The 23832-nt window shown below is 47.5% G+C and overlaps 1 protein-coding gene across 1 annotated transcript in view; it reads right to left on the bottom strand.

Moving 5' to 3' along the window:
• flna (filamin A, alpha (actin binding protein 280)) overlaps positions 1–23832 on the bottom strand; it is a 155670-nt gene that overhangs the window by 25985 nt on the left and 105853 nt on the right. The window contains exons 25-32 of the mRNA XM_031793366.1: positions 23601–23675; positions 22309–22408; positions 21956–22096; positions 15242–15370; positions 14879–15052; positions 14304–14465; positions 13899–14102; positions 112–264 (exon numbers count right to left, since the gene is read on the bottom strand). Of these exons, the coding sequence (XP_031649226.1) occupies positions 112–264; positions 13899–14102; positions 14304–14465; positions 14879–15052; positions 15242–15370; positions 21956–22096; positions 22309–22408; positions 23601–23675 (1138 nt within the window). The remainder of the gene's footprint in view (positions 1–111; positions 265–13898; positions 14103–14303; positions 14466–14878; positions 15053–15241; positions 15371–21955; positions 22097–22308; positions 22409–23600; positions 23676–23832) is intronic.

Below are 23832 nucleotides of genomic sequence, written 5' to 3'. Positions count from 1 at the left end.
ACAAACACACACACATATACACACACTTATTTAAATTGTTTAGATACACAATTTATAATATTATTCAAAAGAATCGACAATTATTATGTACTATATTATTATATATATTACCTGGTACGTGCTGGTCAGCGAACTTGATGTTGATGATGTAGTTTCCTGGTTCAGTAGGGCAGTAGGTGAACTTACAGGTGCCATCCTCCTGGTCCTCAGTGTTAATGTCCACCTTACTGGGGCCCTCGATGGACAGACTCAGACCCCCATAGCCTACACACAGACACAAACACAGTGTTAATGTCCACCTTACTGGGGCCCTCGATGGACAGACTCAGACCCCCATAGCCTACACACAGACACAAACACAGTGTTAATGTCCACCTTACTGGGGCCCTCGATGAACAGACTCAGACCCCCATAGCCTACACACAGACACAAACACAGTGTTAATGTCCACCTTACTGGGGCCCTCGATGAACAGACTCAGACCCCCATAGCCTACACACAGACACAAACACAGTGTTAATGTCCACCTTACTGGGGCCCTCGATGAACAGACTCAGACCCCCATAGCCTACACACAGACACAAACACAGTGTTAATGTCCACCTTACTGGGGCCCTCGATGAACAGACTCAGACCCCCATAGCCTACACACAGACACAAACACAGTGTTAATGTCCACCTTACTGGGGCCCTCGATGAACAGACTCAGACCCCCATAGCCTACACACAGACACAAACACAGTGTTAATGTCCACCTTACTGGGGCCCTCGATGAACAGACTCAGACCCCCATAGCCTACACACAGACACAAACACAGTGTTAATGTCCACCTTACTGGGGCCCTCGATGAACAGACTCAGACCCCCATAGCCTACACACAGACACAAACACAGTGTTAATGTCCACCTTACTGGGGCCCTCGATGAACAGACTCAGACCCCCATAGCCTACACACAGACACAAACACAGTGTTAATGTCCACCTTACTGGGGCCCTCGATGGACAGACTCAGACCCCCATAGCCTACACACAGACACAAACACAGTGTTAATGTCCACCTTACTGGGGCCCTCGATGGACAGACTCAGACCCCCATAGCCTACACACAGACACAAACACAGTGTTAATGTCCACCTTACTGGGGCCCTCGATGGACAGACTCAGACCCCCATAGCCTACACACAGACACAAACACAGTGTTAATGTCCACCTTACTGGGGCCCTCGATGAACAGACTCAGACCCCCATAGCCTACACACAGACACAAACACAGTGTTAATGTCCACCTTACTGGGGCCCTCGATGAACAGACTCAGACCCCCATAGCCTACACACAGACACAAACACAGTGTTAATGTCCACCTTACTGGGGCCCTCGATGAACAGACTCAGACCCCCATAGCCTACACACAGACACAAACACAGTGTTAATGTCCACCTTACTGGGGCCCTCGATGAACAGACTCAGACCCCCATAGCCTACACACAGACACAAACACAGTGTTAATGTCCACCTTACTGGGGCCCTCGATGAACAGACTCAGACCCCCATAGCCTACACACAGACACAAACACAGTGTTAATGTCCACCTTACTGGGGCCCTCAATGAACAGACTCAGACCCCCATAGCCTACACACAGACACAAACACAGTGTTAATGTCCACCTTACTGGGGCCCTCGATGAACAGACTCAGACCCCCATAGCCTACACACAGACACAAACACAGTGTTAATGTCCACCTTACTGGGGCCCTCGATGAACAGACTCAGACCCCCATAGCCTACACACAGACACAAACACAGTGTTAATGTCCACCTTACTGGGGCCCTCGATGAACAGACTCAGACCCCCATAGCCTACACACAGACACAAACACAGTGTTAATGTCCACCTTACTGGGGCCCTCGATGAACAGACTCAGACCCCCATAGCCTACACACAGACACAAACACAGTGTTAATGTCCACCTTACTGGGGCCCTCGATGAACAGACTCAGACCCCCATAGCCTACACACAGACACAAACACAGTGTTAATGTCCACCTTACTGGGGCCCTCGATGAACAGACTCAGACCCCCATAGCCTACACACAGACACAAACACAGTGTTAATGTCCACCTTACTGGGGCCCTCGATGAACAGACTCAGACCCCCATAGCCTACACACAGACACAAACACAGTGTTAATGTCCACCTTACTGGGGCCCTCGATGAACAGACTCAGACCCCCATAGCCTACACACAGACACAAACACAGTGTTAATGTCCACCTTACTGGGGCCCTCGATGAACAGACTCAGACCCCCATAGCCTACACACAGACACAAACACAGTGTTAATGTCCACCTTACTGGGGCCCTCGATGAACAGACTCAGACCCCCATAGCCTACACACAGACACAAACACAGTGTTAATGTCCACCTTACTGGGGCCCTCGATGAACAGACTCAGACCCCCATAGCCTACACACAGACACAAACACAGTGTTAATGTCCACCTTACTGGGGCCCTCGATGAACAGACTCAGACCCCCATAGCCTACACACAGACACAAACACAGTGTTAATGTCCACCTTACTGGGGCCCTCGATGAACAGACTCAGACCCCCATAGCCTACACACAGACACAAACACAGTGTTAATGTCCACCTTACTGGGGCCCTCGATGAACAGACTCAGACCCCCATAGCCTACACACAGACACAAACACAGTGTTAATGTCCACCTTACTGGGGCCCTCGATGAACAGACTCAGACCCCCATAGCCTACACACAGACACAAACACAGTGTTAATGTCCACCTTACTGGGGCCCTCGATGAACAGACTCAGACCCCCATAGCCTACACACAGACACAAACACAGTGTTAATGTCCACCTTACTGGGGCCCTCGATGAACAGACTCAGACCCCCATAGCCTACACACAGACACAAACACAGTGTTAATGTCCACCTTACTGGGGCCCTCGATGAACAGACTCAGACCCCCATAGCCTACACACAGACACAAACACAGTGTTAATGTCCACCTTACTGGGGCCCTCGATGGACAGACTCAGACCCCCATAGCCTACACACAGACACAAACACAGTGTTAATGTCCACCTTACTGGGGCCCTCGATGAACAGACTCAGACCCCCATAGCCTACACACAGACACAAACACAGTGTTAATGTCCACCTTACTGGGGCCCTCGATGAACAGACTCAGACCCCCATAGCCTACACACAGACACAAACACAGTGTTAATGTCCACCTTACTGGGGCCCTCGATGAACAGACTCAGACCCCCATAGCCTACACACAGACACAAACACAGTGTTAATGTCCACCTTACTGGGGCCCTCGATGAACAGACTCAGACCCCCATAGCCTACACACAGACACAAACACAGTGTTAATGTCCACCTTACTGGGGCCCTCGATGAACAGACTCAGACCCCCATAGCCTACACACAGACACAAACACAGTGTTAATGTCCACCTTACTGGGGCCCTCGATGAACAGACTCAGACCCCCATAGCCTACACACAGACACAAACACAGTGTTAATGTCCACCTTACTGGGGCCCTCGATGAACAGACTCAGACCCCCATAGCCTACACACAGACACAAACACAGTGTTAATGTCCACCTTACTGGGGCCCTCGATGAACAGACTCAGACCCCCATAGCCTACATACAGACACAAACACAGTGTTAATGTCCACCTTACTGGGGCCCTCGATGAACAGACTCAGACCCCCATAGCCTACACACAGACACAAACACAGTGTTAATGTCCACCTTACTGGGGCCCTCGATGAACAGACTCAGACCCCCATAGCCTACACACAGACACAAACACAGTGTTAATGTCCACCTTACTGGGGCCCTCGATGAACAGACTCAGACCCCCATAGCCTACACACAGACACAAACACAGTGTTAATGTCCACCTTACTGGGGCCCTCGATGAACAGACTCAGACCCCCATAGCCTACACACAGACACAAACACAGTGTTAATGTCCACCTTACTGGGGCCCTCGATGAACAGACTCAGACCCCCATAGCCTACACACAGACACAAACACAGTGTTAATGTCCACCTTACTGGGGCCCTCGATGAACAGACTCAGACCCCCATAGCCTACACACAGACACAAACACAGTGTTAATGTCCACCTTACTGGGGCCCTCGATGAACAGACTCAGACCCCCATAGCCTACACACAGACACAAACACAGTGTTAATGTCCACCTTACTGGGGCCCTCGATGGACAGACTCAGACCCCCATAGCCTACACACAGACACAAACACAGTGTTAATGTCCACCTTACTGGGGCCCTCGATGAACAGACTCAGACCCCCATAGCCTACACACAGACACAAACACAGTGTTAATGTCCACCTTACTGGGGCCCTCGATGGACAGACTCAGACCCCCATAGCCTACACACAGACACAAACACAGTGTTAATGTCCACCTTACTGGGGCCCTCGATGAACAGACTCAGACCCCCATAGCCTACACACAGACACAAACACAGTGTTAATGTCCACCTTACTGGGGCCCTCGATGAACAGACTCAGACCCCCATAGCCTACACACAGACACAAACACAGTGTTAATGTCCACCTTACTGGGGCCCTCGATGAACAGACTCAGACCCCCATAGCCTACACACAGACACAAACACAGTGTTAATGTCCACCTTACTGGGGCCCTCGATGAACAGACTCAGACCCCCATAGCCTACACACAGACACAAACACAGTGTTAATGTCCACCTTACTGGGGCCCTCGATGAACAGACTCAGACCCCCATAGCCTACACACAGACACAAACACAGTGTTAATGTCCACCTTACTGGGGCCCTCGATGAACAGACTCAGACCCCCATAGCCTACACACAGACACAAACACAGTGTTAATGTCCACCTTACTGGGGCCCTCGATGAACAGACTCAGACCCCCATAGCCTACACACAGACACAAACACAGTGTTAATGTCCACCTTACTGGGGCCCTCGATGAACAGACTCAGACCCCCATAGCCTACACACAGACACAAACACAGTGTTAATGTCCACCTTACTGGGGCCCTCGATGAACAGACTCAGACCCCCATAGCCTACACACAGACACAAACACAGTGTTAATGTCCACCTTACTGGGGCCCTCGATGAACAGACTCAGACCCCCATAGCCTACACACAGACACAAACACAGTGTTAATGTCCACCTTACTGGGGCCCTCGATGAACAGACTCAGACCCCCATAGCCTACACACAGACACAAACACAGTGTTAATGTCCACCTTACTGGGGCCCTCGATGAACAGACTCAGACCCCCATAGCCTACACACAGACACAAACACAGTGTTAATGTCCACCTTACTGGGGCCCTCGATGGACAGACTCAGACCCCCATAGCCTACACACAGACACAAACACAGTGTTAATGTCCACCTTACTGGGGCCCTCGATGAACAGACTCAGACCCCCATAGCCTACACACAGACACAAACACAGTGTTAATGTCCACCTTACTGGGGCCCTCGATGGACAGACTCAGACCCCCATAGCCTACACACAGACACAAACACAGTGTTAATGTCCACCTTACTGGGGCCCTCGATGAACAGACTCAGACCCCCATAGCCTACACACAGACACAAACACAGTGTTAATGTCCACCTTACTGGGGCCCTCGATGAACAGACTCAGACCCCCATAGCCTACACACAGACACAAACACAGTGTTAATGTCCACCTTACTGGGGCCCTCGATGAACAGACTCAGACCCCCATAGCCTACACACAGACACAAACACAGTGTTAATGTCCACCTTACTGGGGCCCTCGATGAACAGACTCAGACCCCCATAGCCTACACACAGACACAAACACAGTGTTAATGTCCACCTTACTGGGGCCCTCGATGAACAGACTCAGACCCCCATAGCCTACACACAGACACAAACACAGTGTTAATGTCCACCTTACTGGGGCCCTCGATGAACAGACTCAGACCCCCATAGCCTACACACAGACACAAACACAGTGTTAATGTCCACCTTACTGGGGCCCTCGATGAACAGACTCAGACCCCCATAGCCTACACACAGACACAAACACAGTGTTAATGTCCACCTTACTGGGGCCCTCGATGAACAGACTCAGACCCCCATAGCCTACACACAGACACAAACACAGTGTTAATGTCCACCTTACTGGGGCCCTCGATGAACAGACTCAGACCCCCATAGCCTACACACAGACACAAACACAGTGTTAATGTCCACCTTACTGGGGCCCTCGATGAACAGACTCAGCCTAAAGCAAATCACATCAAACGTAATCTAAAGTCAAAGTCAAAATTTCAACTTCAAGATAAGATGAAATAATATAAGATAACAGACTAAGATAAAAACATTATTCATCCCAGATTTGATTAGATCAGCCAATACATACAGTGTTAAGAGTAAAACTAATAAAATAAATAAATAAATCATGAAACAAAAGACAAATTAAGTATGACATAATTAAAGTAGAAATGGTCGTCTAAATTGCTAAAAGGTTAATGATAGTGTTCTGTAAAATGCAACAGCTGGACAACGGATTTTTTTTATTTTTTTTTATTTTTATTTCACCTTTATTTAACCAGGTAGGCTAGTTGAGAACACCTTTATTTAACCAGGTAGGCTAGTTGAGAACACCTTTATTTAACCAGGTAGGCTAGTTGAGAACAAGTTCTCATTTGCAACTGCGACCTGGCCAAGATAAAGCATAGCAGTGTGAGCATACAACAAAGAGTTACACATGGAGTAAACAATTAACAAGTCAATAACACAGTAGAAAACGAAGGGGGGGTCTATATACAATGTGTGCAAAAGGCATGAGGAGGTAGGCAAATAATTACAATTTTGCAGATTAACACTGGAGTGATAAAAGATCAGATGGTCATGTACAGGTAGAGATATTGGTGTGCAGAAGAGCAGAAAAGTAAATAAATAGAAACAGTACGGGGATGAGGTAGGTGAAAAGGGTGGGCTATTTACCAATAGACTATGTACAGCTGCAGCGATCGGTTAGCTGCTCAGATAGCTGATGTTTGAAGTTGGTGAGGGAGATGAAAGTCTCCAACTTCAGCGATTTTTGCAATTCGTTCCAGTCACAGGCAGCAGAGTACTGGAACGAAAGGCGGCCAAATGAGGTGTTGGCTTTAGGGATGATCAGTGAGATACACCTGCTGGAGCGCGTGCTACGGATGGGTGTTGCCATCGTGACCAGTGAGCTGAGATAAGGCGGAGCTTTACCTAGCATAGACTTGTAGATGACCTGGAGCCAGTGGGTCTGGCGACGAATATGTAGCGAGGGCCAGCCGACTAGAGCATACAAGTCGCAGTGGTGGGTAGTATAAGGTGCTTTAGTGACAAAACGGATGGCACTGTGATAGACTGCATCCAGTTTGCTGAGTAGAGTGTTGGAAGCCATTTTGTAGATGACATCGCCGAAGTCGAGGATCGGTAGGATAGTCAGTTTTACTAGGGTAAGCTTGGCGGCTTGAGTGAAGGAGGCTTTGTTGCGGAATAGAAAGCCGACTCTTGATTTGATTTTCGATTGGAGATGTTTGATATGAGTCTGGAAGGAGAGTTTGCAGTCTAGCCAGACACCTAGGTACTTATAGACGTCCACATATTCTAGGTCGGAACCATCCAGGGTGGTGATGCTAGTCGGGCATGCAGGTGCAGGCAGCGACCGGTTGAAAAGCATGCATTTGGTTTTACTAGCGTTTAAGAGCAGTTGGAGGCCACGGAAGGAGTGTTGTATGGCATTGAAGCTTGTTTGGAGGTTAGATAGCACAGTGTCCAAAGACGGGCCGAAAGTATATAGAATGGTGTCGTCTGCGTAGAGGTGGATCAGGGAATCGCCCGCAGCAAGAGCAACATCCATGGATGAAGATATTCCAAACTTTTATCTATTTATTTGACTTACTATCCGGTAGACATTGACTGAATTTTAGCACATAAAACATTGTAATGACAAGTAATACATGTTCAAGCATTTATGTGTGAATGTAGGTATTCTACCCTACTTTTTTTTCTTATAATGCATATACACTGAGTATAATAAACACTAGGAACACCTTCCTGATACTGAGTTGTTACTACTATTGGAGGGCCCTTTGTCTACACCCATTCAGCATTAGGAACACCTTCCTGATACTGAGTTGGTACTACTATTGGAGGGCCCTTTATCTACCCCCATTCAGCATTGTTCACACCCTCTTAAGCCTTAGCCCCACCCATCTCATTAAGGGTTGATCCAACCATTCTGTTCAAACTTTCCAGCTACTTCCAGGCATCTAAGAGAGAGAGAGAGAACAGCTCACTGAACATTATTCGCGCTAGGAGAGCTGGTCAGGCTGTTACAGTCTGTTTTCCTGAGTGTTGGTGACTGCAACAGTGTTTTCATATTGTCCGTTCGTAAATGTTTCTTGTTCAGAGAGCACACTGGACGCTCTGACCAATAAATAGGGTTGTTCCGAAAGCTCTGACCTCACAACAACAGTCAAGCACCCAAGCTAACTGGCTAACATTGGCTAGCTACTTCCAGACACATAATGAGAGAACACCTCACTCTGACCATTTTACTCCCCCCAGCAGAGCTGGTTAGGCAGTTTTCATGTTATCCAGAGCGTTGGATGAATAAGGTGCCCAGAGTAAACTGCCTGCTACTCTGTCCCAGATGTGAATATATGCATATTAGTAGTAGTATTGGATAGAAAACACTCTGAAGTTTCTAAAACTGTTTGAATGATGTCTGTGAGTATAACAGAACTCATATGGAAGGCAAAAATCTGAGAAAAATCACACCAGGAAGTGGGAAATTTGAGGCTTATAGTTTTTCAACTCTTTCCCTTTTCCAATATACAGTGTAAATGGGTCATATTGCACTTCCTAAGGCTTCCACTAGATGTCAACAGGCTTCAGACCTTTGTTTGAGGCTTCTGCTATGAAGGGGGGCTGAATGAGAGGGGAATGAGTCAGGTGTTTGGCCGAGTGCCACAGGCTCGTGACACACGGTCATGAGAGAGTTAGCTCTAGTTCCATTGCTTTTCTACAGACAAAGGAATTCTCCGGTTGGAACATTATTGAAGATGTACGATAAAAACATCCTAAAGAGATTGATTCTATACTTAGTTTGACATGTTTCTACGACCTGTAATATAACTTTTTGAACTTTTCGTCCGACGTTCGGCTGGACCTGCACGAGCGTTTGGATTTGTTTACCAAACGCCCTGACAAAAGAAGCTATTTATAACTTTATTGAGCAAATCAAACATTTATTGTGGAACTGGGATTCCTGGGAGTGCATTCTGATGAAGATCATCAAAGGTAAGTGAATATTTATAATGCTATTTCTGACTAATGTTGACTACACAATATGATAATATATATCGATAAACTTACACAAATGCTTGTCTAGCTTTGGCTGTAAAGCATATTTTGAAAATCTGAGATGACAGGGTGATTAACAAAAGGCTAAGCTGTGTTCCAATATATTTCACTTGTGATTTTCATGAATAGGAATATTTTCTAGGAAGATTTATGTCTGTTGCGTTATGCTAATTAGTGTCAGATGATGACAATGGTCCCATTCACGGGATGGGATGTCACTAGAGGTTAAGAAATGTAGCTAGCCTCCCGGGTGGCGTAGTGGTTACTGCAGCGCCAGCTGTGCCTCCAGAGACTCTGGGTTCGCGCCCAGGCTCTGTCGTAACCGGCGACGCACAATTGGCCTAGCGTCGTTCGGGTTAGGGGGGGTTTGGCCGGTAGGGAAATCCTTGCCTCATCGCGCACCAGCGACTCCTGTGGCGGGCCGGGCACAGTGCGCGCTAACCAAGGTTGCCAGGTGCACGGTGTTTCCTCCGACACATTGGTGCGGCTGGCTTCCGGGTTGGATGGCGCTGTGTTGGGTTGTGTATCGGAGGATGCAAGACTTTCAACCTTCATCTCTCCCGAGCCCGTACGGGAGTTGTAGCGACGAGACAAGATAGTAGCTACTATACAATTGGATACCACGAAATTGGGTAGAAAAAAAGGGATAAAATTCAACAAAAAATAAATAAAAGAAATGTAGCTACAAAACAATGAATCCCAACGCATGACTAACGTTAGTTAGTGAGCAAGCCAGCTAACATTAGCTTGTTAGCTCACAGAACACTAACTTGAAATTAAAATACTTTGTCAAAATTAGAGTGGAGTCTTTTGTTAACATCTTGGATATAGGGGGCGCTCTTTTAATTTATGGATAAAAAAACGTGCCCGTTTTAAGCGCAATATTTTGTCCCGAAAAGATGCTCGACTGCATATAATTGGCAGCTTTGGAAAGAAAACACTCTGACGTTTCCAAAACTGCAAAGATATTATCTGTGAGTGCCACAGAACTCATGCTACAGGCGAAACCAAGATGAAACTTCAACCAGGAAATGGGCAGAATTTTTGAAGCTCTGTTTTCCATTGTCTCCTTATATGGCTGTGAATGCGCCGGGAATGAGCCTGCCCTTTCTATCGTTTCTCCAAGGAAGGTGTCTGCAGCATTGTGACGTATTTGTAGGCATATCATTGGAAGATTGGCCATAAGAGACTACATTTACCAGGGGTCCCGCCCGGTGTCCTTTGTCTAAATTGGTGCGTAATCTACAAGCTGCACGCAGTCATCCAGTGATTGAGAGGAGAGAGGAGGCTTTCAACGAACGATACATCATGAAGAGATATGTGAAAAACACCTTGAGGATTGATTCTAAACAACGTTTACCATGTTTCAGTCGATATTATGGAGTTAATTTGGAAAAAAGTTCGGCGTTTTGAAGACTGAATTTTCGTTTTTTTTTGGTAGCCAAACGTGATGCACCAAACGGAGCAATTTCTCCTAAACAAATCATCTTTCAGGAAAAACTGAGCATTTGCTATCTAACTGAAAGGTAATGACTTTATTTGAATGATTTTCTGGTTTTTGTGAAAATGTTGCCTGCTAATGCTAACGCTAAATGCTACGCTAGCTGGGCTAGCTGTTACACAAATGCTTGTTTTGCTATGGTTGAGAAGCATATTTTGAAAATCTGAGATGACAGTGTTGTTAACAAAAGGCTAAGCTTGAGAGCTAGCATATTAATTTCATTTCATTTGTGATTTTCATGAATAGTTAACGTTGCGTTATGGTAATGAGCTTGAGGCTGTATTCACGATCCCGGATCCGGGATGGCTCGACGCAAGAAGTTAAGACTTGTAGCTAGCTAGCTAAACAATGGACCATAATCACAACTCTATATGAACCAACAGGTAGCTAACCAACCAGGTTCTACGGCTTTAACTAGTCAAGCGAATGTGTCTGAGATACGAAGAGTAAGATCATACCCAACGTTAGCTAGCAACCCAGCCAGCTATCGTTAGCTAGCTAACAGTACACTTGAAATGAAACCACTTTCTGTCAAAATTAGAACTGTTTAATATCTGAAAATGTAGCTAGCTAGACTATCTTACATCATGGTTTGACACGTCTCCTGTCTCATATCATGCATGGTTTCCCTTAGTTTGACGATGTAATCCAGACTGGTGTTTTCTCCATCTCCTTAGCTATCATACTTGAATTCCACTTATTTCAAAACTCAGTCCTCCAGAAAGTGGAGAGCATAGACATAACATTAACTAGTGAGCCAGCCTGCTAACGTTAGCTAGCTAACAGTAGACTTTATCTTGACGTTAGGTTTATGCAGTTTTAATACACAATACATAAAAAAAGCCGCTTACCTAAACGATTACCTAAACATACTGACCAGCTCCAATAGACAGATGCATGCTATATGGCAGACCATCTCGGCATGTCCAGCCCACACATTAGCTCAGCCAATCATGGCTAACGGGAAGGTTGCTCACTTTTTCTATGGCTAAACCAACTAGGCTTGTAATTTAACAATTTTATTTGTATTTACAGATGGCATATACGTTTGATATTAAGGCACAACAAAGGTCACATGTTCGAGCATTTCTGCCAAAAAACGCATTTTGATAAAAACATATTTTTTTTAACGTTCAAACAGCTGTGAAGTTGTATCTTGGGAAGTTGTATCTTGGGAAGTTGTATCTTGGGAAGTTGTATCTTGGGAAGTTGTATCTTGGGAAGTTGTATCTTGGGAAGTTGTATCTTGGGAAGTTGTATCTTGGGAAGTTGTATCTTGGGAAGTTGTATCTTGGGAAGTTGTATCTTGGGAAGTTGTATCTTGGGAAGTTGTATCTTGGGAAGTTGTATCTTGGGAAGTTGTGTCTTGGGAAGTTGTATCTTGGGAAGTTGTATCTTGGGAAGTTGTATCTTGGGAAGTTGTATCTTGGGAAGTTGTATCTTGGGAAGTTGTATCTTGGGAAGTTGTATCTTGGGAAGTTGTATCTTGGGAAGTTGTATCTTGGGAAGTTGTATCTTGGGAAGTTGTATCTTGGGAAGTTGTATCTTGGGAAGTTGTATCTTGGGAAGTTGTATCTTGGGAAGTTGTATCTTGGGAAGTTGTATCTTGGGAAGTTGTATCTTGGGAAGTTGTATCTTGGGAAGTTGTATCTTGGGAAGTTGTGTCTTGGGAAGTTGTGTCTTGGGAAGTTGTATCTTGGGAAGTTGTATCTTGGGAAGTTGTATCTTGGGAAGTTGTATCTTGGGAAGTTGTATCTTGGGAAGTTGTATCTTGGGAAGTTGTATCTTGTGAAGTTGTATCTTGGGAAGTTGTATCTTGGGAAGTTGTATCTTGGGAAGTTGTATCTTGGGAAGTTGTATCTTGGGAAGTTGTATCTTGGGAAGTTGTATCTTGGGAAGTTGTATCTTGGGAAGTTGTATCTTGGGAAGTTGTATCTTGGGAAGTTGTATCTTGGGACATACGCCTAGTTTCCTGAATCGGGTCACATATTTCCTACATGATAGTGTTGCTTTGTTGATATTGTGTCCTTTCTGTCATTCTGTGAACCCCGATCATTGCTGCTCGCAGCTATATTTACTCATTACTGTTGGGGTCAAGTTCTCTTGTATAAAGTGTATCAAGAGAAGGATACCCAGACAATTTAAAATCAACATGTAAAATGTAAACATTTTTCAATCCCAAAAATCTAAAGTTAATGTTTCTCTTTGTTGTGACGTTAGTTAAATCCCCAACTAAGAAGTGGCATTCTGACAGATGCACCGGAAAATCTTTATTCCATTGAGCCCATTTCAGCCATTACTGGAGTGTGTTTGAGAGGTCACTACAAACGTTTTCGCGGGAAAAAACGAATGGCACAAGCAAGAGTGGGATAGAGTCGCAAGAGTAAAATGAAAGCAATCAACCTAGTGAGATTTAAGTGCCAAGTGTATATTGCACCTCTCAAACACATTAAGTAGATGGCTGATAAGGACAGATCAGCAGATGGTAAACTCACCAAACACCATCACTGACCTGCTTCGTGTGTGTCGATGATGAACTCACCAAACACCATCACTGACCTGGTTTGCGTGTGTCGATGATGAACTCACCAAACACCATCACTGACCTGCTTTGCGTGTGTCGGTGATGAACTCACCAAACACCATCACTGACCTGCTTTGCGTGTGTCGATGATGAACTCACCAAACACCATCACTGACCTGCTTCGTGTGTGTCGATGAGGAACTCACCAAACACACACCATCACTGACCTGCTTTGTGTGTTTCGATGATGAACTCACCAAACACCATCACAGACCTGCTTCGTGTGTGTCGATGATGAACTCACCAAACACCCTCACTGACCTGCTTCGTGTGTCGATGAACTCACCAAACACTATCACTGACCTGCTTTGTGTGTGTCGATGAACTCACCAAACACACACCATCACTAACCTGCTTCGCGCGTGTCGATGATGAACTCAGCGGGTTCGAAGGTTTTGGCCTCGCTGAGGCCCTGGCCAGTCACACGCACCCGGCTGGCGTCGCCGATCCCTGATTGGCTGATCATCACAGTGATGGGGCTGCTGGGAATATGGTGTCTGTTATTCTTGATGTTCACCAGGTGCTGTCCAATCTCCATGGGAACAAATGAGATGCCTGGAGCAGGAAAGTTAGTCAGTGGAGCTTCTGAGAATGAGGACCACAATCTGTCGGTAGACTTTATTGTATTTTTATAGTTGGACTCTTATGGCTGAGGCATTTTAAATCAGACAAATCATGACAGTTGACAGGCTGTTTCTGTTTAACAGAGGAACACACACCATGTCCCCCAACACACACACATACACACACACTGACCGACGTGTCCATTGCGGAGCATCTTGAGATGGCAGGGTTCCTCCTGGCCTGAGGGCGTGGTCAGAGAAGCAGTCAGCTGACTCAGGTCCAGCTCTCCAATGTCCAATGGGATGTCAGCAGCAGAGCCCACCTTCAGATGGGACATCCTCATAGAGTCATCACCTAGGAGACAGAGAGACAGAGAGAATATTATCATTATGGGATGTCAGCAGCAGAGCCCACCTTCAGATGGGACATCCTCATAGAGTCATCACCTAGGAGACAGAGAGAATATTATCATTATGGGATGTCAGCAGCAGAGCCGTCACTGAGAGACAGACAGGGCAGGGGGTCCATTGAAATGTTTTTTAGAGTCCACACAAGGCTATTTTGTACACCCATGACATCCACACATTCTCATGTCCCCATTTCTCACATACACCTTAAAGGATGTGTTACCTGGGGACTCTAAATGCTTGTTACCTGCGAGTGTAGCATTTCGCTACCTGTGATGCGGGCTGAGAAGGGGCTGCCTGGGATGTGTGTTTTACCTGTGATGCAGGCAGAGAAGGGGCTGCCTGGGATGTGTGTGTTACCTGTGATGCAGGCTGAGAAGGGGCTGCCTGGGATGTGTTTGTCATTGTATTTGACCAGGATGCTGTAGTCCCCAGGTAGGACAGGCAGGTAGGACACAGAGCATGTTCCATCCTGATTATCCACACAGCTGATGTCGGCTTTAGATGGACCGTCCATGGCCAGCGACAGACCACCTACCCACACAGGAGAGAGAGAAAAGTTATACAAGATATAAATTATACACATCAGCTCTGTTCGTGAACCAGTACAGCTCATATTTATTGTGCTTATGATTGATTTATAATTTACTGCTACTAATTGTGTGTTACGTGTGTGTTGATTGGCTGGTTTCTCATGAGTGCATGTGCGTGTGTGTGTCCTACCCTCTCCTGCATCCTTGGTGTTGACGGTGAACATGGCAGGTTTGTTGACGGTCCCGTGGATCAGGCCCGGCCCGTACGCACTGACGTTCCCACTGTTCACATAGTCCACATAGAACTGGAGTGGACTACCTGTTACAGAGAGAGAGGAGAGAGGGGGAGAGAGGAGAGAGAGAGGAGAGAGGAGAGAGGGGAGAGTGGGGAGAGAGGAGAGAGAGGGGAGAGAGAGGGGAGAGAGGGATGAGAAGAGAGGGATGAGAGGGAGGAGAGAGGAGAGAGAGGGGAGAGAGGAGAGAGGGGAGAGGGAGGGGAGAGAGAGGGGAGAGAGGGATGAGAGAGAGAAGAGAGGAGAGAGAGGGGAGAGAGATGAGAGAGAAAGAGAGAGGGGAGAGAGGGGAGAGGGGAGAGAGGAGAGAGAGAGAGGAGAGAGAGAGAGCAAGGAGAGAGAGGGGAGAGAGAGGAGAGAGAGAGAGAGAGAGATGAGAGAGAAAGAGAGAGGGGAGAGAGGGGAGAGAAGAGAGGGAGGAGAGGGAGGAGAGAGGAGAGAGAGAGGAGAGAGAGGGGAGAGAGAGGAGAGAGGGGAGAGAGTGGGGAGAGAGAGGGAGGGGAGAGAGGGATGAGAGAGAGAAGAGAGAGAGGGGAGAGAGATGAGAGAGAAAGAGAGAGGGGGAGAGAGGGGAGAGGGGAGAGAGGAGAGAGAGAAGAGAGAGAGAGAGAGAGAGAGAGAGAGAGAGACAGAGACAGAGAGAGAGAGAGAGAGGAGAGAGGGGAGAGAGAGGGGAGAGAGAGGAGAGAGAGAGAGAGAGGAGAGAGAGAGGGGAGAGAGAGGGGAGAGAGAGAGGGGAGAGAGAGGGAGAGAGGAGGGGAGAGAGAGGGGAGAGGGGAGAGCGAGGGGAGAGAGAGAGGAGATAGAGGGGAGAGAGTGGGGAGAGAGAGAGAGAGGAGAGAGAGGGGAGAGAGTGGGGAGAGGAGAGAGAGGAGAGAGAGTGGGGAGAGAGTGGGGAGAGGAGGAGAGAGAGTGAGGAGAGAGTGGGGAGAGAGGGGAGAGGAAGTAGAAGATGAATGAAAAATAAAACCCTAATACACCTTGATTTGATAAGTATTCACCCCCTGAGTCAATCCATGTTAGAAACACCTTTGACTCAACAACCAACAACCCTCTAAATAAAGAGATGTATGTGACTGTTTATCAGAGGAGGAGGTGAGGGCCCTCATAGTGTGGTGCCAGGAAAATAACCTCTCACTCGATGTCAACAAAACAAAGGAGATGATCGTGGACTTCAGGAAACAGCAAAGGGAGCACCCCCCCTATCCCTATTGACGGGACAGTAGTGGAGAAGGTGGAAAGTTTTAAGTTCCTCAGCGTACACATCACGGACAAACTGAAATGATCCACCCACACAGACAGCGTGGTGAAGAAGGCGCAACAGTGCCTCTTCAACCTCAGGAGGCAGAAATTTGAAGAAATTTGAAAAGAAATTTGGCTTGTCACCTAAAACCTTCACAAACTTCTACAGATGCACAATTGAGAGCATCCTGTCGGGCTGTATCACCGCCTGGTACGGCAACGCCTCCGCCCACAACCGTAAGGCTCTCCAGAGGGTGGTGCGGTCTGGCCAACGCATCACCGGGGCCAAACTACCTGCCCTCCAGGACACCTACAACACCCGATGTCACAGGAAGGCTATAAAGATCATCAAGGACAACAACCACCCGAGCCACTGCCTGTTCACCCCGCTATCATCCAGAAGGTGAGGTCAGTACAGGTGCATCAAAGCAGGGACCGAGAGACTGAAAAACAGCTTCTATCTCAAGGCCATCAGACTGTTAAACAGCCATCACTAATATAGAGAGGCTGCTGCCAACACACTGACTTGAAATCATTGGCCACTTTAAAAATGTTTACATATTTTGCATTACTCATATGTATATACTGTATTCTGTTCTACTGTATCTTAGTCTATGCATTACTCATCTCATATGTATATACTGTATTCTGTTCTACTGTATCTTAGTCTATGCATTACTCATCTCATATGTATATACTGTATTCTATTCTACTGTATCTTAGTCTATGCATTACTCATATGTATATACTGTATTCTATACTATCTACTGTATCTTAGTCTATGCATTACTCATCTCATATGTATATACTGTATTCTGTTCTACTGTATCTTAGTCTATGCATTACTCATCTCATATGTATATACTGTATTCTATTCTACTGTATCTTAGTCTATGCATTACTCATATGTATATACTGTATTCTATTCTACTGTATATTAGTCTATACATTACTCATCTCATATGTATATACTATATTCTGTACTATCTACTTTATATTAGTCTATACATTACTCATATGTATATACTGTATTCTATACTATCTACTGTATATTAGTCTATGCCAGGGATGTGTGTATAGTGTTGTTCGTACCAGGGGTGTGTGTAGTGTGTGTTGTTCGTACCAGGTAGAATCTTAATTCAACGGCTCAGACACAAGAGGCATGTGGCAGGGTCTACAGTCAATCACGGACTACAGGAAGAAACCCAGCCCAGTCACGGACCAGGATGTCTTGCTCCCAGGCAGACTAAACAACTTTTTTGCCCGCTTTGAGGACAATACAGTACCACTGACACGGCCTGCAACGAAAACATGCGGTCTCTCCTTCACTGCAGCCGAAGTGAGTAAGACATTTAAACGTGTTAACCCTCGCAAGGCTGCAGGCCCAGACGGCATCCCCAGCCGCGCCCTCAGAGCATGCGCAGACCAGCTGGCCGGTGTGTTTACGGACATATTCCACCAATCCCTATACCAGTCTGCTGTTCCCACATGCTTCAAGAGGGCCACCATTGTTCCTGTTCCCAAGAAAGCTAAGGTAACTGAGCTAAACGACTACCGCCCCGTAGCACTCACATCCGTCATCATGAAGTGCTTTGAGAGACTAGTCAAGGACCATATCACCTCCACCCTACCTGACACCCTTGACCCACTCCAATTTGCTTACCGCCCAAATAGGTCCACAGACGATGCAATCTCAACCACACTGCACACTGCCCTAACCCATCTGGACAAGAGGAATACCTATGTGAGAATGCTGTTCATCGACTACAGCTCGGCATTCAACACCATAGTACCCTCCAAGCTCGTCATCAAGCTCGAGACCCTGGGTCTCGACCCCGCCCTGTGCAACTGGGTACTGGACTTCCTGACGGGCCGCCCCCAGGTGGTGAGGGTAGGCAACAACATCTCCTCCCCGCTGATCCTCAACACTGGGGCCCCACAAGGGTGCGTTCTGAGCCCTCTCCTGTACTCCCTGTTCACCCACGACTGCGTGGCCACGCACGCCTCCAACTCAATCATCAAGTTTGCGGACGACACAACAGTGGTAGGCTTGATTACCAACAACGACGAGACGGCCTACAGGGAGGAGGTGAGGGCCCTCGGAGTGTGGTGTCAGGAAAATAACCTCACACTCAACGTCAACAAAACTAAGGAGATGATTGTGGACTTCAGGAAACAGCAGAGGGAACACCCCCCCATCCACATCGATGGAACAGTAGTGGAGAGGGTAGCAAGTTTTAAGTTCCTCGGCATACACATCACAGACAAACTGAATTGGTCCACTCACACAGACAGCATCGTGAGGAAGGCGCAGCAGCGCCTCTTCAACCTCAGGAGGCTGAAGAAATTCGGCTTGTCACCAAAAGCACTCACAAACTTCTACAGATGCACAATCGAGAGCATCCTGGCGGGCTGTATCACCGCCTGGTATGGCAACTGCACCGCCCTCAACCGTAAGGCTCTCCAGAGGGTAGTGAGGTCTGCACAACGCATCACCGGGGGCAAACTACCTGCCCTCCAGGACACCTACACCACCCGATGCTACAGGAAGGCCATAAAGATCATCAGGGACATCAACCACCCGAGCCACTGCCTGTTCACCCCGCTGTCATCCAGAAGGCGAGGTCAGTACAGGTGCATCAAAGCTGGGACCGAGAGACTGAAAAACAGCTTCTATCTCAAGGCCATCAGACTGTTAAACAGCCACCACTAACACTGAGTGGCTACTGCCAACACACTGTCAATGCCACTGACTCTACTCCAGCCACTTTAATCATGGGAATTGATGGGAAATGATGTAAATATATCACTAGCCACTTTAAACAATGCTACCTTATATAATGTTACTTACCCTACATTATTCATCTCATATGCATACGTAGATACTGTACCCCATATCATCGACTGCATCCTTATGTAATACATGTATCACTAGCCACTTTAACTATGCCACTTGGTTTACATACTCATCTCATATGTTATACTGTACTCGATATCATCTACTGTATCTTGCCTATGCTGCTCTGTACCATCACTCATTCATATATCTTTATGTACATATTCTTTATCCCCTTACATTGTGTATAAGACAGTAGTTTTTTTTGGAATTGTTAGTTAGATTACTTGTTCGTTATTACTGCACTGTCGGAACTAGAAGCACAAGCATTTCGCTACACTCGCATTAACATCTGCTAACCATGTGTATGTGACAAATACATTTGATTTGATTTGATTTGATTTGGATGTGTGTATAGTGTTGTTCGTACCAGGGGTGTGTGTAGTGTGTGTTGTTCGTACCAGGGGTGTGTGTAGTGTGTGTTGTTCATACCAGGGATGTGTGTAGTGTGTGTTGTTCGTACCAGGGGTGTGTATAGTGTGTGTTGTTCGTACCAGGGATGTGTGTATAGTGTTGTTCATACCAGGGGTGTGTGTAGTGTGTGTTGTTCGTACCAGGGATGTGTGTATAGTGTTGTTCGTACCAGGAGTGTGTGTAGTGTGTGTTGTTCGTACCAGGGATGTGTGTAGTGTGTGTTGTTTGTACCAGGGGTGTGTTTAGTGTGTGTTGTTCGTACCAGGGGTGTGTGTATAGTGTTGTTCGTACCAGGGGTGTGTTTAGTGTGTGTTGTTCGTACCAGGGATGTGTGTAGTGTGTGTTGTTCGTACCAGGGGTGTGTGTATAGTGTTGTTCGTACCAGGGGTGTGTATAGTGTGTGTTGTTCGTACCAGGGGTGTGTGTATAGTGTTGTTCGTACCAGGGGTGTGTATAGTGTGTGTTGTTCGTACCAGGGGTGTGTGTATAGTGTTGTTCGTACCAGGGGTGTGTGTATAGTGTTGTTCGTACCAGGGGTGTGTATGGTGTGTGTTGTTCGTACCAGGGGTGTGTGTATAGTGTTGTTCGTACCAGGGGTGTGTGTATAGTGTTGTTCGTACCAGGGATGTGTATAGTGTGTGTTGTTCGTACCAGGGGTGTGTGTATAGTGTTGTTCGTACCAGGGGTGTGTGTATAGTGTTGTTCGTACCAGGGGTGTGTATAGTGTGTGTTGTTCGTACCAGGGGTGTGTGTATAGTGTTGTTCGTACCAGGTGTGTGTGTATAGTGTTGTTCGTACCAGGGATGTGTATAGTGTGTGTTGTTCGTACCAGGGGTGTGTGCATAGTGTTGTTCGTACCAGAGATGTGTGTAGTGTGTGTTGTTTGTACCAGGGATGTGTGTAGTGTGTGTTGTTTGTACCAGGGATGTGTGTAGTGTGTGTTGTTTGTACCAGGGATGTGTGTAGTGTGTGTTGTTCGTACCAGGGGTGTGTGTATAGTGTTGTTCGTACCAGGGGTGTGTATAGTGTGTGTTGTTCGTACCAGGGATGTGTGTATAGTGTTGTTCGTACCAGGGGTGTGTATAGTGTGTGTTGTTCGTACCAGGGATGTGTGTATAGTGTTGTTCGTACCAGGGGTGTGTATACTGTGTGTTGTTCGTACCAGGGGTGTGTGTATAGTGTTGTTCGTACCAGGGATGTGTATAGTGTGTGTTGTTCGTACCAGGGGTGTGTGAAGTGTGTGTTGTTCGTACCAGGGGTGTGTGTATAGTGTTGTTCGTACCAGGGATGTGTGTAGTGTGTGTTGTTCGTACCAGGGATGTGTGTATAGTGTTGTTCGTACCAGAGATGTGTGTAGTGTGTGTTGTTTGTACCAGGGATGTGTGTAGTGTGTGTTGTTCGTACCAGGGATGTGTGTAGTGTGTGTTGTTTGTACCAGGGATGTGTGTAGTGTGTGTTGTTTGTACCAGGGATGTGTGTAGTGTGTGTTGTTCGTACCAGGGGTGTGTGTATAGTGTTGTTCGTACCAGGGGTGTGTATAGTGTGTGTTGTTCGTACCAGGGATGTGTGTATAGTGTTGTTCGTACCAGGGGTGTGTATACTGTGTGTTGTTCGTACCAGGGGTGTGTGTATAGTGTTGTTCGTACCAGGGATGTGTATAGTGTGTGTTGTTCGTACCAGGGGTGTGTGAAGTGTGTGTTGTTCGTACCAGGGGTGTGTGTATAGTGTTGTTCGTACCAGGGATGTGTGTAGTGTGTGTTGTTCGTACCAGGGGTGTGTGTATAGTGTTGTTCGTACCAGGGATGTGTGTAGTGTGTGTTGTTCGTACCAGGGGTGTGTGTAGTTCGTACCAGGGGTGTGTGTAGTGTGTGTTGTTCGTACCAGGGGTGTGTGTATAGTGTTGTTCGTACCAGGGGTGTGTATAGTGTGTGTTGTTCGTACCAGGGGTGTGTGTATAGTGTTGTTCGTACCAGGGGTGTGTGTATAGTGTTATTCGTACCAGGGGTGTGTATAGTGTGTGTTGTTCGTACCAGGGGTGTGTGTATAGTGTTGTTCGTACCAGGGATGTGTATCCCGTCGTATTTGATGTCCATCTCGTGGAGGCCGGCCTCAGTCGGAGCGTATTTAACCATTACTGACCCGTCCTTATTGTCTGTGATGTCTGGCTTGGCTGTCTTACCTGACGGCATGCGCACGTCGCCTAGGGGACGAAGACAGCGGTTAGACAGGCTTGTTTTTCCTTTTTATTAGAAGTCGTTGAAAAAATTCAGAGGACACGGCTAAATCCGGCCTGCTCTCTGCTTCTTAAACCCGTTTTGTTTTGTGTGTGTATGTGTGTGTGTGTGTGTGTGTGTGTGTGTGTGTGTGTGTGTGTGTGTGTGTGTGTGTGTGTGTGTATGTGTGTGTGTGTACCTGTGATCTCTCCATTCTGGATGGTGAAGGGGATGATCAGATCAAACGGCCGGAGTCCCACAACGTCCAAACCGTTCGTTCGCATTGGCTGGTCTGTTGCCTAGAGGGCAGAGGTCAACGAGAGTCTGAGGGGGAGGGAGAAGGGTTGGGTAGGGAGGGGGAGGGAGGGAGGGAGGGACTGAGGTATGGGGTTGGGTGAGGAGGGGTGAGGGGCTGGGATATGGGGTTGGGTGAGGAGGGGTGAGGGACTGAGGTATGGGGTTGGGTGAGGAGGGACTGAGGTATGGGGTTGGGTGAGGAGGGGTGAGGGACTGAGGTATGGGGTTGGGTGAGGAGGGACTGAGGTATGGGGTTGGGTGAGGAGGGGTGAGGGACTGGGGTTGGGTGAGTAGGGGTGAAGTATGGGATTGGGTGAGGAGGGGTGAGGTATGGGGTTGGGTGAGGAGGGGTGAGGTATGGTGTTGGGTGAGGAGGGGTGAGGGTATGGGGTTGGGTGAGGAGGGATGAGGTATGGTGTTGGGTGAGGAGGGGTGAGGTATGGTGTTGGGTGAGGAGGGGTGAGGGTATGTATGGGGTTGGGTGAGGAGGGGTGAGGTATGGGGTTGGTGAGGAGGGGTGAGGTATGGGGTTGGGTGAGGAGTGGTGAGGGTATGTATGGGGTTGGGTGAGGAGGGGTGAGGTATGGGGTTGGGTGAGGAGGGGTGAGGGTATGGGGTTGGTGAGGGGGGTGAAGAGGGGTGAGGTATGGGGATGGTGTGGGGGTGAAGAGGGGTGAGGTATGGGGTTGGTGAGGAGGGGTGAGGTATGGGGTTGGTGAGGGGGGTGAAGAGGGGTGAGGTATGGGGTTGGTGAGGAGGGGTGAGGTATGGGGTTGGTGAGGAGGGGTGAGGTATGGGGTTGGTGAGGGGGGTGAGGTATGCAGGCACACACAGCAAAATAGACTGTAGCTGAAATGAGAAGGCGATAGGGACCAAACACCAAAACATACAACACACAGGAAGATGATGATGATGATGGTGATGATGATGGTGAAACCGCTGACACTGAGACAATTACATCATAACATAAGCAACAGACCGACGAGATATTGACACACGGCGGCCATTTTGTCAAATGTGGAGTCACATTAATGATTCACAAAATAGCCACTAATCCTCTTGTGGAGAGGAGAGGAGAGGAGAGGAGAGGAGAGGAGAGGAGAGGAGAGGAGAGGAGAGGAGAGGAGAGGAGAGGAGAGGAGAGGAGAGGAGAGGAGAGGAGAGGAGAGGAGAGGAGAGGAAAGAGACCAGTACCGAGGGTTGTTGACTGTAGTATTGTGGTAGTTGTTCTTGTTGGAGGAGCTGATCTGAGGGGGCTCCTTCCAATGCCTGAGGGAGAGGAGGGAGGAGTGGAGGGGGAAAGTAGGCGGGAGGAGGAGGGGAAGTAGGAGGGAGGAGGAGAGGGGAAGGAGGGAAGTGGAGAAAGGGATAAGAGGAGGAGAGGTAAGGAGGGGAGTGGAGAGGAATAGAAGAGATGTGAGTTTGT

Source organism: Oncorhynchus kisutch, linkage group LG17 (genome assembly GCF_002021735.2).
Source record: "Oncorhynchus kisutch isolate 150728-3 linkage group LG17, Okis_V2, whole genome shotgun sequence".
NCBI lineage: Eukaryota > Metazoa > Chordata > Actinopteri > Salmoniformes > Salmonidae > Oncorhynchus > Oncorhynchus kisutch.
This window is presented reverse-complemented; position numbering and strand designations above follow the sequence as displayed.